We start from the raw sequence: 19255 nt of genomic DNA on the forward strand, positions 1-19255 counted from the left end.
TATCGTCCACTCAAAAGCTGACCACAACGTCTATTGCGGCTCTCACACACCCCTAGGTCTCCCGTGTGATGAGAGAACTCAAGGGCAGGTGTGTGCAGCCACTCTAATACTGAGTCTATAGTCCACTCAGCCTGGTCCCTCCCGCATAGGGAAAAAGAGAAGCCAACTGTTGAGTCCAAGGCCTCTATCCCCCTAGCTGCAAGGAACAACACATGAACTCTGAAGCAGGCTGCCTCAAGGTCTGGTGAGGGATCGCCGAGCAAGCGTGTAAAGTCATAGGCAAAGAAATCCCAACGATGCCGAATGTCGAAGCTTGTCAGACCACGAGGAACTGCTGTAAAGGGAGAAGTCTGCACCTGAAGGGGGGGTCGCAAGAAAGGCTACCCCTCTCTCGCCAAGCGACTCGCGGCAAAGGCGTTGCCAAGAGATCTCCTAGCAGCTGAGGATGGCCTTGCCCCCTGGGACGACTGCGGGACTGGAGCTGGAGGAGGTGAGGGAGCAGGGGGCAGAGGGGGGGCGAAGGGGGGATCGGCCAAAGGTGGGAGGGCGAGATGGAGAGGGAGAGGGAGATTGTGGGGGGGGGGGGGGGGGGGGGGGGGGGGGGCTGTTGAGGGTGAGGCTTGAAGCAAGGACCTCGTCCTGCTGAAGAGTTTCGAATCGGTTCCCCGTGGGAACCCAATGCTTCTGGGAAGGAGCCTGAGGACCACTTGAGTGCGAGGGCACGCGCGGAGGTCCTGCCGAGGTCGGACCACGAACCTGTTGTCGACCCTCTTCCGCTGGAGCCCTAGGCTCGGAGGGTGGCTCTGCCTGCGTACTCTATGTCTCTGCCTACTGCTGCTGCTGGCTAGCCCTTGAGGGCTGGGGCTGGGCCTGTGGTGTAGGTCGGGGCCTCCTCCGTGGACATGCCTTCACAAGATGGCCCATCTATCGACAAATGAAACACTGGTTCGGGAGGCCCGAATACTCTACGCTCGTCCCTAACCAAAATACGTACCGAGGGAATGCCGGCCGCCTTGACAACTACTGAGGCTGCCGTGTGAGGTGTCTCCAGGACAATCCCAATCTCTGAGCCTTTCCTGACCAAAAGTGGTAGGTACTCCCTCCTCAAACCAGGAAAGCAGACGGAGATGGGAAGGTCTCCCTCCTCTTCCAGAACATTTGAATCTGGGTCAAAACCAAGTCTCCACTGTCTAAAGCGGGCTCGAATTGCTCGGATGGTCAAGGGACTTATCGCAATGACCTTGGACGCCATCTCGAAGGTCTCAAACTCTATCTGATAGTAGCCGCGTCCGAGGAACTGAACATCCAAGATCTTGCCCACCTCTGCGAGAAGGCGGGCCCAGAGAAGATCACACTGCTATCCTCTACTCAATCTGGTGCCGAGAATCTTGCAGATGACGGAGGTCGCTTGGAGGTGCTCCACCTCTGTTGCGAGGCTCGCTTGTTTTGTCGGTGAAAGAGCAAGTCTGATAGTGGGCTCTGTAGGGTCGGGCGAGGGGGCTTCTGAGGTGTCCCTCTGGGGCGGAGCATGAGCCTCCATTTGTGTTTGCTGCTGTGTAGGAAAGGGGGGGGGGGTGAAGACTAACACTTGAGAACTCGGCGAGTAAAGTCCCAACAAGAACTCTTCTGCAGGGCTGAACAAGTGAGGCCTTCGGGGGGGGGGGGGGGGGGGGGGGAATTAAAGGTGCGCAAAGGGGAGGGTGTGGAGATGGAGGGCTGCGGCAGGCGGGCTGTGGGCTGAGGCGAGGCGGGCAAAGGCGGCAAGGGGGAAACGGGCTGCGGTAGCGGGATTTTGGGGGGGGGGGGGGGGGGGGGTGTGCGAGGGCAAAGGACGAGGGGGAGGGTCAGCGATGGCGAGGAGGGAAGCGCACAGCAGCAGCGAGCCAAGGTGTCCCTTCTCCACACTTCTAATAATCAAATTGCTTCACCAATTAAGGAGACTCACTATCTTGCTTTCCCCAATTAGTGTCTGCTATAAGAGGGAATGCAGTTGAATCTCCAAATAATCAACAGGCTGCTGAATTGGCTATCACTAATGAGATGACGTGGCAAAGGACCGGTTTTAAGTGTTCGAAAGGGGCCAATTGATGAGGACTTATTCTAGGACCAAAATCTGATGATGTGGCATGTTGTACGAATATCTTAGAAATCGTGTCGCAAAAAATCCCTAAAAATCCGAAATTTTGTTTTTGGACACCAACTTCTATATCTGATGCTTTTAGGTCGTGGGGCTTTAAATATGAGCCTTGAGGAACCTCTTTGGCATTCTCAAATGTGTAGATTGTAAAGAATGGCAGTTGTACTTTGTGATAAGCGCTTGTAACAAGCTTGGACACCCAAGCGAGAAATCAATAGCAACACATGAACGGAATTGCAACAATTGAAGTTGAATATATATATATATATATATATATATATATTCAACTTCAATTGTTGCAATTCCGTTCATGTGTTGCTATTGCTATTGATGGATGGATGGATGGACGGACGGATACATACAGAGACAGACAGACAGACAGATAGAGACAGATAGAGACAAACAGATAGATAGAGACAGACAGATAGATAGACAGACAGATAGATGGATAGATAGATAGACAGACAGACAAACAGATAGATAGAGACAGACAGATAGATAGACAGACAGACAAACAGATAGATAGAGACAGACAGATAGATAGACAGACAGACAGACAGATGGATAGATAGATAGATAGATAGAGACAGACAGATACAGACAGACAGATAGATAGATAGATAGAGACAGACAGATAGATAGAGACAGACAGAGAGACAGACAGACAGAGAGACAGATAGACAGATACAGACAGACAGACAGAGACAGAGAGACAGACAGAGAGAGAGACAGATAGACAGAGAGAGAGAGAGAGAGACAGATAGACATAGAGAGAGAGAGAGAGAGAGAGAGAGAGAGAGAGAGAGAGAGAGAGAGAGAGAGAGAGAGAGAGAGAGAGAGAGAGAGAGAGAGAGAGAGAGAGATAGATAGATAGTTCTATTATCGTCCTGGGAGGTCAAATATGACCTATGGGACCAAATCAACATGCCATGTGGTGTGAGTGGAGTTCATAAGTGATTCTCGATGCTCAAAAATGGCTGAAATGAGTGTCGCAATAGAGAGTCCACATCGTGGTTGGGAGAGGAAGGTATGTAGGGAGAGATCATGGCTGAATATGGGGAAAAGAGTACCTAATGTGGTCAAAAGCTGAGCACTCAAGTAGTGTGTGGTACTCACTCTCTCGCACTTGACGAGGGCATAAGGTGCAAAGTCGATGACACTCCTCGCCAGTGCCCCAACGTCCTGTCTGGCAGCGTAGAGAATGGGAGCTAAGACGAATGGAGGCAATGGTGTGGATCGCACTCAACGGGATGGGCTCAAGGATGTAGGAATGGGTTCGGTTACCTCGTTCCGAGAAGAAGAGATATTTGTAGTTTGGGGCAACGTGTGTGGTGTAATGGTTGAAGCGAGAACCTCCGGATTTCTCCCAAGCCGTGATACATTGGCGTTGTAAGAAGGCCTCATTAACTTGGGAGTCGATCAAGTGACATGCATCCCATCTTCCAAACCATTTCTTGATATCAAGCATCCACCCCGAACTTAGTATTTTGCTCTTGCATGTCTTTTGAACCATTTGACTCGCTTCATATGCGATTCTAGGAAGTCGATGCAAAGGGCTACGTTGTGTCTTACGCATGTACTCCACAACCCTTTGCATGCCCAAGACCTCAATGGGAAGCAATCCGGACTCAAGAAGTAAGAGCATGTAGGGTGTTTGTGTCTTGACTTGTTGAAAGTTGGTGAGAAAACGCTTTTGGACATTCTCAAACTCTTTCCAAGTAGACTTCTCGATGCTTCCACCCCACACCTCCACTCCATAAAGAAGCACCGGTGTCACCAATGTGTCAAAGAGGTACTTTTTGAGAGCCCAACACTTGATCTCTCCTGCATTGCACATGTTCTCAAATGCATAATAGGCCCTCTTTCCGACTTCCAAGCGATGCATTGCATAATCCTTCCATTTATGATTGGATGGAACCTCAAGGCCAAGGTACTTGAAGTGATCTACCACTTCAAGTTTCTCATTGTTATATACAATGCATGGATTTTCATCATTGAGGGTCTTTACAAGCATAACCTTGGTTTTGGATCCATTCACGATCAGCCCGCTATGTAGGCAAAAGCGTTCCAAGACACTCATAAGCTTTTGTGCATCTTCTAAGGTATGTGCCAAGAGCACTACATCATCGGCATAAAGCAAAAGCATGATCACCGCATTTCCAATCTTAACCTCTTCTATGCCTTCTTGCTGCATAAAGTCAAGAACCATGCATTCCAATTCATCAATGAGTAGCCCAAAGAGGGTTGGGGAAAGTGGGCATCCTTGTTTGACACCAATAGTGCTTGCAAAAAATTCTGAAATTCCATCTCCCATACGTAATCGACATATCACTTTTTGGTAGATACGAAAGACTGCATGCATAAATTCTCTCGGCACTTGAAGGTTTTGCATACGTCTCCAAAGATTTCCTCGCGGTACCATGTCAAAAGCTTTCTTGAAATCCACAAAGCAACAATACAACTTTTTTCCTTTCAATCGAGACGCTTCCATAAGAACTCGAAGAGTGACAAGGTGATCAATAGGGCTATGATGCTTTCGAAAACCTGCTTGGCCAAGTGCACGTTTGCCATTCTTTTCAGTCCATTCACTTATCTTCATCTCCATGATACATCCAAATAACTTTGCCATTAAAGAACCAACCATTATAGTGCGATAGTTGTTCACATTGGTTACATCTCCTCCTTTGTGCAAAGGTTTGATCCAATTTGCACTCCAATCATGAGGCATGCCATACTGAAGTGCAAGGTTAAACATATCGCATATCCAATATCGTGTTTTCTTGCTTGTCCATTTAATCATTTCAGCCTTGACACTTGAAGGTCACTGCCTTACGAGTAGCAAGTTTCTCAAGCGCGCGGCATACATCTTCAATGGTAAAGAAGGGAGACATAAACGGAAGGGAGCTACAACACTCCATCATATCAACATTGGGTTGCTCATAGAGATTCTTACAATGCATATACATATCCTCAAGAGTCAAGTCACCAAAGCTCTCAACGCGCTTGCCTTTTAGATTTTGCCAAAACTTGCCACATGCATGTGCTTTCTCTTGTGCTAAAAGAAGTTGTTTTTCGACTTCCCACCTTCTCCTCTTCTTTTGAACAAGTGCTTTGTATGTGTGTGAAGATTCCAAGTAAACTTCCTTGTCTTTCATTGCATCCAATCTTAGCAAGTGTTTTCGGGCTTGACTACATTCCATGTCAAACCATTTCTTCTTGGTGGTACCCTTCTTAGACCTTTTGCAAGACATGTGTTTCACCGAAAAGCATTCCTTCGCACAAGAGAAAATTACTTCTTTGAAAACTTTCCGCTTGCATTCTAATGTTGGGCTCTCTTGATGCTCTATCATGCTTAACATTTGGTCCACCATATCAGCATATATAAGTGCTCGTTTGAAGTCTAGACGTAGGTACAAATGATTCACATCATGATTGGAGGCTACATGCTCGGGCCGTTTACCACACTTGAGGTCAATACATAACATTCTATGATCCGATTCCGGATTCCATTCACCAGTGTAAAGCTTTGTATGCATTCTAGAGTGGCTTCCGAGAACAACATATAGTCAATCACGCTAGCACCGTTGTGCTTTCTACATGTAAAGTCATTGGTGCCTTGCCATAGAGATACACCATTTGCAATGAGCATTCTGGTACTATTGTACATATGTAGAAGTGACTTTCCATAGTGATCCACTTCTTTTGCATCATTAGAACTTCGATTATACATGTATGAGTCATCCATTCTTCTTGAGACATGCGGCATGTCTACTTGTTGTGTGTCGTGTTGTAGTATATTTGTGCGGGCATTCATGTCTCCAAAAACAATGACTTCACCTTGATCCTTGCAATGAGCAATGTCTTCCTTTAGTTCAACAAAGGGCTGATCTCTATCCATATTCAAGCAAGCATAAAAGTTGGAGTCATAGTGAGGAATGTAGCAACCGGCCACAAACATGACTTGACCATTTGGTGGGCTGATTTTCAGCCATAAATAGCGTTTATACTTATCTTCTTTGACAATGGAAACATCTTTCAAACCCTTTTTGGTCATACATGCTACGCCTCCTTGGCCTCTTCGTTGCTTTGCATTTTTGGCCCACATCAAAGAATGCACATCGTATTTGTCAAATCCAAGAATTCGTTGCGCATCATTTCACATCTGAGTCATTGGTAAGCTCATCAATGCCAATTCCCGCATTCCATGGATACCCGTTACAATTCCAAAAGCTTATTCGCAAGCGTGAGTTGGTCTCATAGATCATGTGTCTCTATTTGTTGGGTGGACTTGCATCCTCCTTAAGTGGATTTTCTTCTTGAGGTGATACCTTAACCTTCTTGCTTCTTTCCTCATATGCTTTGCGACGTACATTTTGTTGCATAATAGTGCGATCCTCATATACATTACAACCTGTTCCTTTGAGGTAGATCCAACCATTGTCAAGGATGATCTTTCTCTTTACCTCATCAGTCATGGTACATACAATAGGTCTTTCTCCCGAGCGAGGGACTCCTTGTTTTCCAACTCGATGTGCACCATAAGCCATGATTCCTGACATGCCAAAGTGTGTAGCAAAAAACTCTTCAATAGCAACTGCAAGAGATTGGGGTGTTTCCATGCTTTCCTCCTTGATTCCACGAATGACGATGTTCTTTGAGCGTTTTTGTCGTTCGTGCAATTCTTGAGTGTCCACATTCTCTAGATTCTTTGCTTGGACAACGGCTTGAGTGATAGGAGATGTAGAAACCATAGTTACCCGGAACGGGAACGGGGAACAGGAACAGTAGGGTGTGGAACGGGACGGGAACGGGAGGGAGGAGAGGGGCCGGAACAGGAACGGGGCCGGAACGGTAGACCAAAGAAACTACATATATTATATGTATTATAGGCTCATATTATAGGCTCATATGTAAGCTAAGCTTTTGAATTCGACCATCCTAATTAGAGCCATATTTACACATGTTGTACGATGACGGAGCTTGAGACAAGGATGGAGTTTGTCTCTTGAGAGAGAGAGAGAGAGAGAGAGAGAGAGAGAGAGAGAGAGAGGAATGGAGCTTGAGACACAAGAGGGAGGGATGGAGCTTGAGAAAGAGAGGTAGAAGCCACATTTGTTCTTTGAGGGTGTTGTGCTTTCCGCCAAAAAGGAACAGAAAGAAGCCAGAGCTCCATGTCCAAGCTTAAAGCTTTAGCAAGGAGAGTAGCTCAGTAGAGATGTTGAGAGCTTGAGGAGGAGGTGAGACGAGCCTCCAGAGTCCAAACAGCCCCAAATCAGCCCTCTAAATAGCCCCCAAACAGCCCCAAATCAGCCCTCCAAATAGCCCCAAATCAGCCCTCCAAATAGCCCCAAATCTGACCCCAAATAGCCCCCAATAGCCCCAAACATGCCCCCAAATAGCTAGTGAAAAAAGTTGACTTTTTGGTTTGACCGTTCCGGATTCCCGTTCCACCGTTCCGCCCCGTTCCCCCCCGTTCCGGGTCGCCGTTCCGGTTACACCCCGTTCCGGAACGGTGTTCCGTTCCCGACTCCGTTTCGAGAGCCAGACCCGTTCGGAACGCCGTTTCGGAACATTTAGGGTCCGTTCCGCCCGTTCCCTGTTACTATGGTAGAAACCACATTATCCTTACATATATCAGCCCATGATTTGGATGCATTTCTCATCTCACATACATCATGTCGTATTGTATCTATTGTTTCCTCTTTCAATACATGATCACTCTCAACTTTGCTCAAGCGCTCTTTTAATACATTCATGTCAACAAGAGAGCGTTTACATTCTTGAACTTCATTCTCAAGATGCATCAAGCGTGTTGTTTGCATTTCAAGAACCTTCTTGAGGTGCTCATTCTCCACAACGAGAACTCTTAAAGTACCATTCTCCATTGCAAGTGCGCGCAACTCTTCACCTTGTTTGTTGACGGTTTCTTGTAACTAGATCAAGTAAGCCATGATCATTGCTTCCGTTGTTGTAGATGATGTGGTTGGATTAGCATCCAAATTCCTTGGAGATTTTGCATCATTCTCCATGGCGAATGTGGCTTTTCCACCCTTGCGAGTTTTGTCTGACATTGCCTTCAAGTCGGCAACAAAAACGCAAAGTTTTGACAGTTTTTTCAGTTCTGAGATGCTGTTACAGCAAAGCCTTCCATTACACAGAAAAATTCTGTCTTTACATCAATGCGTAGAGGGCTTCGTGCTCTTCGATTGAGGCTATAGATCACCTAAATCGGAGTTCGGATGAGTAAGTTATGGTCAAGAGAGAGAGAGAGAGAGAGAGAGAGAGAGAGAGAGAGAGAGAGAGAGAGAGAGAGAGAGAGAGAGAGAGAGAGAGAGTAAGTGTGAAGTGAAATGTTATATTAACTTCTTCGAAAGGCCAAAAAGACCTACGAGACCAGAAAGTTACAATTGGCGAATCTGATACCATGTCTGCGTACGGAAAGTACAAAGAACTAAGACTAAAAACACTAAGGAAATGAATTGAAGCTGATCCGGAACTGAAACGCGATAGAGGGAGGGGGGTGGTGGGTTCAAATGAAATCTCTCATCGGTCGTTGTCGAATCTCATCAACATCGTCCATGGTCAGCACTCTGGTTGGGCGTCTTTCATGTCGAGCTAGAGTGACCTGGATCTTTTGCTGCAGCCTTCACCGATGGTGGGAGACAACTCGAAGTCGTGGGTGTTTGGATTTGCCTAGCTCAATGGCTCGATCAATCAACGTCCCTCTAGTGTGGGTGGGCTCTGAGATCTGTTGTGATGACTGCTCCTTTCGCTCTCCCCTTGCTGAGACTATCTCTCCCCTGATGTCTGCGCAACAATCTCTCCGTAAGTCTGCGCAGCTCTAGTAGGAACAATGCGAGACATCTCTGATCCTTGTATCTCATGACTCTAGAAAATGGTCCAAAACCCTCTTTGAACAGACAGTGGAAGCGGCCTCGTATCTCATAGTACGCCGACAATGCCATGTGTAGTGCAGCTCTGTCTCTGGCTCTAAGCGAAATGGGTGACATATCCTGGCCCCTATTGGTAACCCTTGAAATCGGCCACACTCGATCTGGAGCTGATGTGAGGATGTGCGCATTTGCCCAATAGCGCATCTTATCCCATGAGATGAGTGCGTATCCATGTATGCAAGCCTAGTTACAACACCGTCCTCCGTGAGTTGGAGAAGATGCTCTCTGTAGAAGGCCATCTTCGTGCCCAACTCCTGTGTCTGCAGAGAGAGAGAGAGAGAGAGAGAGAGAGAGAGAGAGAGAGAGAGAGAGAGAGAGAGAGAGAGAGAGAGAGAGAGAGAGAGAGAGAGAGAGAGAGAATACGAAATGGCAGAGTTTTGCTTCTAGATGCATTGGCCCCAGAGATTGGCGCCCCTTTTGGTATCTCTTTGTTGATTGATGATTACAAAAGAACAATGGTCGCGAGTGCTTCTCTCTGCGGTGCTGCCACAACTTATTTGCCAAAGGAGCCGCCTAGGGTCACTTATAAAGAGTACAGAGGGGTCCTAAATGTGGGTGTTGCATTTTTGTTGCCTTTTCTCGAAGGATGTGATGTTATTTGGAGTAACGGAATTTTATTAACCCTTAAAGTTTTGTATGGAAGACCCTTAACTTTAATTGAGAGAGCAGGTCTTTGATCAAAGTTACATCTTTGAGGAAATTGTAGAGTGCGTTTTGTTCATTTGCTCTTTCGCACGAGGTGTGAATATGTCTAACTAGGACCGATCACTTTGGAGTTTTTATGAGAGTTGGAGCATTATTTATGTGAGGAATTGGTTTGAACAACCATTATCTAACTAGGACCGATCACTCTGGAGTTTTTATGAGAGTTGGAGCATTGTTTATGTGAGGAACTGGTTTTGATCGACCATCCGAAAGGTCAATGATTGAATTTGGTATTTGGAAGTTTCTAACAGATTACCGAATACCTTTTGAGCCCACACCCCGTACCTGTTAAGGGAAATTTTGATAGTGCTTACTGTACAAGTGAATGAACAATCTCTTTATGAGTGAAGGAGCAACGGCTTGTGCCCGAGAAACTTTAGGATTTTATCCAAGTTTACTTGATGAGTGGGTTTGCTCTAAGATCCGAGTAAAGGGATTATTAGGTTGAGCGTTTTCGCTCTAAGGATCTTAAGAGTTCACCAAAGATCTAACATAACATGAGCACATGGATAATGCATGAAGATGGAGGGCTTGTTGCCTAGGTGAGTCGACTTCCAGTCAATTTATTTTTCTGCTCAACAAAATGAGAAGAGCCAACTTTCTTTACAAGAAGTTGAAGGAAGTTTGTGATACTCTCTTGAGTGCCTTTTTGCCTGCAATGAAATTCTAAGATGAGAATCTCTCTCTGAGATGTGTTCGGTTACCAGTACAATAGCTCTGAGTTTCTCTAATGAGAAGGGTATTTTGATGGTCGTTGATCATTGAGCACGCTCTGTGGTTTGACGACTAAAGTAGGAAGTAATGGTTGCAGCATATGCTTTCCATAAGCAGGTTGAGTACTATGGGTGTACTGCTAGATTGAGCATGAACTATTATGTCCGTGTGTGTATGATTGGCCAACCGTCACAAGACGGAAAGGACTACCTTAACCATGTATGGGAGACCATCTTGAGATCCACAAGGGGTTCGCCCTTTTGTGAACCGAATTCAAGATCCGTTCAAAGAACGCTATGGCTAGAATTATATATGCCTAAAATTTTGCAAGCCATCATTGATGCCTGTGGGGTGAAATTTCTTGATGACCTTTAGTCAATTTTGGCAAGATGTCAGACTCTATTTACCAAACGAAGACATGCTCACACGAGATGAATGCTCTATGATTTGGACATGCTCGACACAAGAGGTTTAATATCCTCAAGACTATCAGCGCAAGCTTACGTGCAAGCTCAGATACCTAGATTGATTTCTAGGAGGATTATTCTTCTCGAGGTTGAGAAGACGGGATCAAGCTAACAGATTCTTGGATAAGGAAAGTTTCGATTTGTTGGAAAGACGTGAATGACAAGTTGCATACCTGACTTTGTAAAGAAATATAATACAATTGGGACTTGGGACTCTAATATAATTCTAGTGACAAATATGCATCTTCCATTTGCGTAGATATGAAAATTTCAATGGCACAATCATCAAACATAAAGATAGCAACAAGTTGATCTGAAGACAACTCTTGCTTTGTCTTCATGCGGTGCAGCCTGATTCCTCTTGTCCATCCGGAATCATATGCACTTCAGGCTTTGCATTCTTATTGTCATCATTCTTCTTCTTGTTGGAACAATCTTTGACCATGTGCTATTTCCTTCACAAGTAAAGCACTTGGCTTCGCCATGCACTTCTTTTCGTGCTCAATTTGCAGATTTTGAACGGACGTTAAAAAGGCGTCTTCTCAACTTTTGGACCTGATTTGGTGGAGGTTTACTCCCTTTTAGATGGCTATCCAGAATTTTGTAGGTTATGAACAACCTTCTCTTTGTCTTTCGTAGGAGTCACATGCTTGCCGAATTACAAAATTCTTGATTCCAATGCCTCTGTGGCAAGAGGTGAGGCAATTAAGCTTCGGTAAAGTATCATTATAGGATGCAACTCTGTACCATCGCAAGTAAGCCTCTAATGAATTTTCTCCTCTTCTTCGTCTAACAGGCTTGGACACTCCAAGCGTGAAATCAATAGCAACACACGAACAGAACCTTCAAAATCACTGAACTTTTTATATATATATATATATATATATATATATATATATATATATATATATATATATATATATATATATATATATATATATATATATATATAGCGAGAGAGAGAGAGAGAGAGAGAGAGAGAGTCGACACGGCCCAACGGAGTTCCGTGCCATGAGGTATTGGCCCCAAAGTCTGGCGCCCCTTTTGGTATTTCTTTATCATTAATTATTGCAAAGTACAACTCTTGAGGGAATTGAGTGAAGAAGTGTTTTGTACACACATTTTAAGTTGTGATTGGTTGAGGTCCACCCATGAGCAGCTATACCTTTCAAAGACATACTTACACGAAGAAGCATGAATGTTTCGGTGAAAACTTCATTGCCAAAAGCAAAATCAAACTAAGCAACAGATGCCAACACTTTGCTTGCCCACAGTCTCCATAGACTGCATCAAGCTTCACAAATGTATTTGTGTCCTTAGGAGACTTGGGGCTCCATGGATTGTTTGCATCACGTGAGTGTTGTATAACTCACTTGCGTGGAGCTGCTGGTTGATGTATTACTTCCCCTTTTAAAGGAGATATAGGCAGCTGAATATCACAAGTTTGCTCTCTGAAAGGTTCTACATGATCACCCACTCGTGTAGGAACACGCTCTCCTACTTCATCTCTATCAAATGCATGCCTTGAAGCACATTATACATGGGACATGTGACCATGGTGTATATGTGATTGAATATGCAGCCCATGACCTGATCAATGTGTATTAAGATTTTCAGCTGAAAGTCGTGCATTTTCCACATCAAGCATCGGTTGTTATTCTCTCGCATAATGTTGATTGACAGAGGCCCGAGGGTTTCTCCCTACATGCATCCATTCTTTTCCTCTTTGAAGAGTGCTCATTGCCCCCCAATAAAAGTGTGCACTCAATGAAAAAAATCCTTCTTTAAGAGCATATCCTGGAATAGCCTCACCATCCTGTAAGTTGTCATAAATGCTCAGAAAATCAAGGTCTATAACATATTGTTGTTGCATGTCATCCAAATCATGATGAAAAATAGCAGTGATTACCAAAATTTGTGGCTTGCGAGATAAAACATATGCAATCACATTCTTCTTCTCCTGTACAAAAATAATTTCAAAAATGAAAGACAAAAGGTTTGTCTATCTGCTCCATGCTGTGTAGAGCTCCGTACTCTCATTCCCGTGGTCTAAGGTCGCGCCCACCAAATCCGGAGGAAGTCTTGCCTTTGTCTTTCCTTTCTTTGCTCGTCTCTTTGAAGCTTTAGAACTCGCTGGTTTATCCCTCGGTTTCTCCTTCGCTTCTTTCTTTGGACATTCAGCTAAAATATGCCCAACATCTCCACAGCAATAGCACCCTTGTTTTTCCTTTCTTTGCTCGCCTCTCTACCGTTTTAAAGCTGGCTGGTTTCTACTTTGGCTTCTCCTTTGCTTCTTTCTTTGGACACTTGGCTAAAATATGCCCAACTTCTCAACTTCTCCACAGCTAAAATATGCCCTTGTTGTAGTATTCTGCACATTGCTCTTCTGTCAATTTAGGCCCTATGGGTTTCTTTTTCTTCTTCTTGCCTTTCTTCTTCTCCTTGGAAGAGTCTAGTTAGATGACTTGGACACTGGCTCTTCCTTCTCATAAGTCAAGGAGCTTGAGTGCATGGAGAAACTGTCCATGGCATGTTCCATGGGTTGCTGAATGCTTTTGGATTTCCGTTTTAAAAGTACCTTGGGATCTTTTTGGGTAATCCATAACAATTTCATTCCATTTGCTTAAAAAAAAAGATCTTTTGAAAAGAAGAACTGGCAATAAGGTATCCCAAAAACGTTGAATATAGGTGGCCAAAGTGTCATCTTCCCACATCCTATTTCAAGGTGTAATCACATTGGCCTCGTATTGTTGTGTCAACCACATTGAAGAAAACAACGGAATCTGAATGTTACCTGGCGCATAAAAAACTGGGAATTTTAGGCGAGAACAATCCTTTTTTGCACTTTTTGTTCGCGAAAAGTAGAACTTTGAGGAGCTCTACACGTACAAGAGTGCGGGTGGTGGGTGAACGAAAGCAGCACTAGGGGAGAAGCAAGAGACTTGAAAGTGAATTCTTTGCAAACTTTCAAGGTCTCTATAAGTGACTTTTAATTAATGTGCAGGTTTTAGACTTTGGATCTTCCGGCTACACGGACCGCCTATAGGGACGAACTACCCGACCATAGCCACCACCATCCAGAAGCTCTCTCACCCACCCGCGATGACAAGAGCGCGTGTGGGTGAGAGAAAGGAGAATTGGGGGAGAAGCAGGAGACTTGAAAGTGAATTCTTTGCCAACTTTCAAGGTCTCTATAAGTGACTTTTAATTAATGTGTATGTTTCAAACTTTGGATCTTCCGGCTACACGGACCGCCTACAGGGACGAACTACCTGACCATAGCCACCACCATCCGGAAGCTCCCCCGTGCTGGGCCAGCGTTCGAGGACGTAGGCATACACTTGTAAGACGGAGAGTTCCATACCATTCGGCATCACCTCCTTGAGGTGACCTTGCGCACTCCTAGCCTCACGGGCTAACCTAGTGGCACTCTGCCAATGGGGGTTGATAACTACAAATGAGGCCTTGACCTCCCTTTTATAATAATGGCGGGCCACACTCACACTACATGTGCCCGGACACTGGACGCCCTTCTTGACAGCGTCTAGGCTAGATCCCCTCTCCTGTAAGGGGGACATAACAACAAAGCTGCTGCATACTCTTCCCAGTTAGTGGGATTCTTCCCAGTAGTAGCTTCTCTGGGTGTCCAATGTCTGCTCTAAAGAAGTCTGTGGTGGGTCTCTGGGACTGGCTAGCCTCTCCTCTCATCATGCTCTCTCTGTGTCTGCGCAATTGAGCAAGAACAAACCGAGGCATCTTTGATCCTCGTACCTCATGACTCTGGAGAGTGGTCCAAAGCCCTCTCTGATCAAGCAGTGAAAGCGGCCTTGTATCTCGTAGTAGACGGGGCAGTGACATGTGTGGTGTAACTCTGTCTAAGGCTCCATGTCACATAGGGTGCATGTCCTGGCCTCTGCTGGCACTCCGCTGTATCTCCCAATCTCGATCCGCAGTTGGTGTGAGGATGTGCGTATCTGGCCAATGACACACCGTATCCCATGAGACAAGTGGGTGTCCATGTACCCGTGCCTCGTCACAAAACCGTCCTCCATAAGCTGGAGAAGATGCTCTCTATAGAAAGCCATCTTCGTGCCTAGCTCCTGTGCTGGCTGTACCCATGTCCTCCTAGTGTTTAGCTGAATCAGGTCTTGGCGGATGAGCCTTGTGGTCTTGGACTGTGTAAGAGTCAGAGAGTGTGCATCCAGTGAATACTGGAAGGGGGGAAATCTGTCTATATTGAATCCATGTTCTTGGAACCATGACGTCATCTCCCCATACCAACATGCTCTGTCTCCCTGCCTGGCTAACTGTTGAGAGGACTCAAGTGCAAGGTGGGCGTATCTGTCTCTGGGAAGTTCCCACAAGCGGTGTAGGAAGGAAACAAATCCGGTGAGCGCCTCAACTACTAGTGGGGGGGGGGGGGGGGGGCAGCTAGCTTTGCTCGGATAATGGCACGTGGTACTGAAGCCTTGGCTCTAAGGAGCCGTGAGATCATAGAGACCAGAGGCTTCTCCATGTCCCCCCATCCATCAGTACGACCTGTTCTCCGGTGATGATCCAATGAAGCCCCCCATATCTCAGCTCCATAGAGCAATACAGAAGTCACCAAAGTGTCAAAGAGCCAGAGCTTCGTCCGAGGCTCCTGAAACTGAACTTGTGAACACATGCTCTCGAGTTTCCCCAATGCTGAATGGGCTCTGGTCAATCTAGTCTCCGTAGCTCTCCTCAAAATGCTGGTCCACTAAAAACCACTCCAAGGTAAGTGTAAGCATCTGTATATTCCACTGTCTCCTGGCCATATGTGAATGCGGGCGTTGACCTCCTGATCCACTGTGGGGTGGCATCAAATACCATGACCTTGGTTTTACCAAGGTTGACAGACAAGCCACTCTCATGGGCAAACCTATGCAAAGCATCCAAGTGACATTGCATCTCCTCCGGAGAGTCACAGATCAACACAATATCATCAGCATATAACAATAGCGGAATCCATGTGCGTGCCAGTGGTGCACCTCTATCACCATCTCTCTCAATGTAGTCAGAAACCTCATCCACATACATACCAAATAGAGTAGGAGAGAGCGGGCATCCTTGCTTCACCCCAATAGTGGAGTGAACCCGTGTAGATAGACCCTCTGAGGTGCGTACATGTCCTACTACTGATCTGTACAGTGCCATGATCCCCCAGATGAGCTCTATGAGTACTCCCATCTCCTGTAATTTGCGCATCAATCTAGCTCTGGGTACTGTGTCAAATGCTTTGCGGAAGTCCACAAAGCTACAATAGATCCATCTCCCACGGGATCTGCCTTCCTCTATGATAGCCCTGAGTGTCAAAATATGGTCAAGAGTAGAAAAACCTCTCCTGAACCCTGCCTGCCCAACAACACACATTCTATCCCTCTCTGACCATCTAATCAGCTGCTACTCAAGAATGGATGCGTACCAACGTGCCAATGTGTGTCCAATCATGATAGTGCGATAATTTCGAGGCTCCATAGGGTCTCCTGCCTCGAAGATAGGTACGATCGTAGACAGGCGCCAAGTATCAAGAAAGCCCTCGGCATGGTTAAACATAACTGCTAGAAGCTCTGCTAGTCGGCCACTAAGCCATCATGATCATATGCTCTCCTAGTCCTCATCTTGTCAATGGCCTTTTTCACCGTTGAGCCTCCATGCATCACGCGAGTCCTGACTCAAGAATAGCGGGTATAGATCCTGCTCTAGTCGAGCCAAAAATGCCCTCTTCTTCCGCCGCCCTAGGTGTCAGGAGTCAATCTGTGACTGTCTGTGTGTGATGTCCCCCAAAAGCACTTCACTCTGAAGTCTAGCTCTAGTATGACGACATTCCTCATCATACCAGCTGTTCTGAGGCATGCTCCCAGAACGATGTCTGTGCTCAGGGTGTGTGTGTGGGGGGTATGCCTCTGCTGTTGCATCATGTAATGTTTGTGTCAGTATGGTAGTAAGCTCCTCCAAAGGTCGCTCCAGCTCCTCAATGGATAGGCGCCTATAAATCCCGTCAATGTATACAGAATCCATCTCCCGCGTGAAGGTGTAGCGAGTAGGGGCTGCTACCCGTAGAATGTGTGCTACATTGAAGTGGAAAGAGACGATCAACGACACAAAAGCATGATCCACTGCCACCCCAACAGGTCTAGGCCCAACTGTGAGATCCTGTATACTAGATATGAGGCTCGGCTGTGCCATGACATAATCTATCGTGCTGGCTCCATGATTGTGTGGAAAGCATGTAAAGCCTCCCGCATCGGGAAATCTCTGTAGGCCATTCAAGATGGCCAATCCATGTGCAGTCCCCATGTCTATCAAGTGCCGTCCATACTTAGTATGTTTCCCATCCTGTGATATTCTGGATAGGCCCGTCTCAGCAATATCCAGCTCTCTCAGCATCTCCTTTGAAGTATCATAAAATACCGTTTGATGATGGGCAGTCCTAGCATTGAAGTCCCCTAGGATGATGATGTCGCCATCTCTAGAGAATTCCCATATGTCATCATCCAAAATAGAGAAGGGGGATTGTCCTTTGGGTGGTGCATATAATGACGTACTCGGGGGAAGTAGCAAATGGCAATGTAAAGATATCTACCAGTCTCTGCTCTCCATCTCACCCACATGTACCTAGCTTGCGCATCCCTACGAGCTATATGCATCAATGGCTGCAATTCCTCCTTGAATAACACTGCCACTCCTCATGAGCCCCGCCCTTTGTGCTCTGATCGTGTCTCCTGTCTACAAACTGTATCCCATGTGTATCCACCAACGTGAGGCATAGACTGCCCAGGGACCTGATGTGTCTCAGAGTAGAAGATGATGTCTCGCCCAATAAAACTCTCCTCAAAAGCACCCACATCAAGACGCGTAGATCCATTACAATTCCAGGTAGCAACTTTGAGTGTGGTCCCATTGGTCTCACATGACGTGGAGCGTGGCTCCAAAATCACCACTCTTCCATCTCGGTAAAAAGCGATCTTACCTTTTTTCCTTGCCGCTCTTATCTTTGGCATTACCTAGTGCATATGAGCGATTTGTGAGAGGGTAAGATCATCCCCGAGAAAGATGCCCGTTTTCTTAAGAGTTGGTCTCTTCTTCAAAAAGTCCTCCTTCGCTTCCATGGAGGAAAAATAAAGGATGAGTGCCCTTTCTTTTGAGGTTTCCCCCTTGCTCCCATTTTTCTTGTTGCTCACTCTCCATGCACTTGAGTGCATCGGCTCATGAACCCCCATCAAAGCCATGAGTTCTTTTACCTCTTCATCCACATTATCTTTGTCTTTAAGCTCGCAAATTCTCACATGTAGAGAGCGCACACGCCTTCTTTGCTCCTCCTCTAGTGTCAGGTTAATTATGGTGGGTGTGGACGTTGTTGTTTCCTTGCTTTTCCCCTTCTTGGTAACCTCAATCCATTTCTCGGCCTCATTAACCTTCTGTTGAGTCTTTGTGATGACGTCCACCCAAGATGTCGTCATTTCTTTGTGTTGCTCTTCCCCCTCTTTGATGGCTCACACTTGTTCTTTGATCGCGTTGAGCTCTTCTATTATTGAAGGTTGCAATTCTCCTTCTTCTAGCGTGTTTCGTGAGCGTGCCTCGGCGAGCTGCTTCTTGAGTGATGCAATCTCTCTGTCTTGGGCCGTCAACCGATCTCCCATTGCCGCGATCTTGCTTTCTTGGGCCGAAACGCGATCCACGAGCATTCTTATTGTCCCTAATAGTTGGCGGTTGATATTGTTAGTGGTTTCGACCATTTCTTCTTTGCACTTTGAAATTGCGTCTTCGAAGGGGTCGGCCTTATCACTTTGCTTCCTCATGTTTGATTGATGTCAGAAACGAGGAAAAATTGGCCTACATGCACAAGTGCTTCCACATTATGCGCACATGTTCCTTACTAAGCATACAGGGCGCATTTCCTCCAATTTCTGCAAAATACGACCAAGCGTCAAAAAACCCCATTTTATGTAATTTCTGCAATTTCCTGTCAATTCTACAATTTTGAATTTCTGCAGTTACTGAATTTCCTGAATTCTGCAATTGTCTAATGGCCTGCGATTTCTGATTTTTGATTTTGTTTTTTGTTTGATTTTGGGCGGACTGTCTGCTGCTGCTGTACCTGTGGGTTGGGGGGGGGGGGGGGGGGGGGGGGTGCAATGTGCAATGTGGGTATATGTGAAAGTGCAATGTGCAATGTGTGTGTGTGTGTGTGTAGGGGCGGCAGCAGCAAGGGGGGATGGGGCCGGGGGCAGCACCTGGTTGCAGGTGGAACAGTA

At 46.0% G+C, this 19255-nt stretch overlaps 1 protein-coding gene across 1 annotated transcript; it reads right to left on the bottom strand.

The window, feature by feature from the left end:
* Positions 1-2445: 2445 nt before the first annotated feature.
* LOC147437083 (uncharacterized) lies at positions 2446-3069 on the bottom strand. The gene has a single exon (XM_086486512.1). It carries the CDS (start codon positions 3061-3063, stop codon positions 2446-2448), a length of 618 nt encoding a protein of 205 aa, XP_086342638.1. The 5' UTR covers positions 3064-3069.
* Positions 3070-19255: the final 16186 nt, after the last annotated feature.

Source organism: Adiantum capillus-veneris, chromosome 17, assembly GCF_014529385.1.
Source record: "Adiantum capillus-veneris isolate H3 chromosome 17, ASM1452938v2, whole genome shotgun sequence".
NCBI classification, from domain to species: domain Eukaryota; kingdom Viridiplantae; phylum Streptophyta; class Polypodiopsida; order Polypodiales; family Pteridaceae; genus Adiantum; species Adiantum capillus-veneris.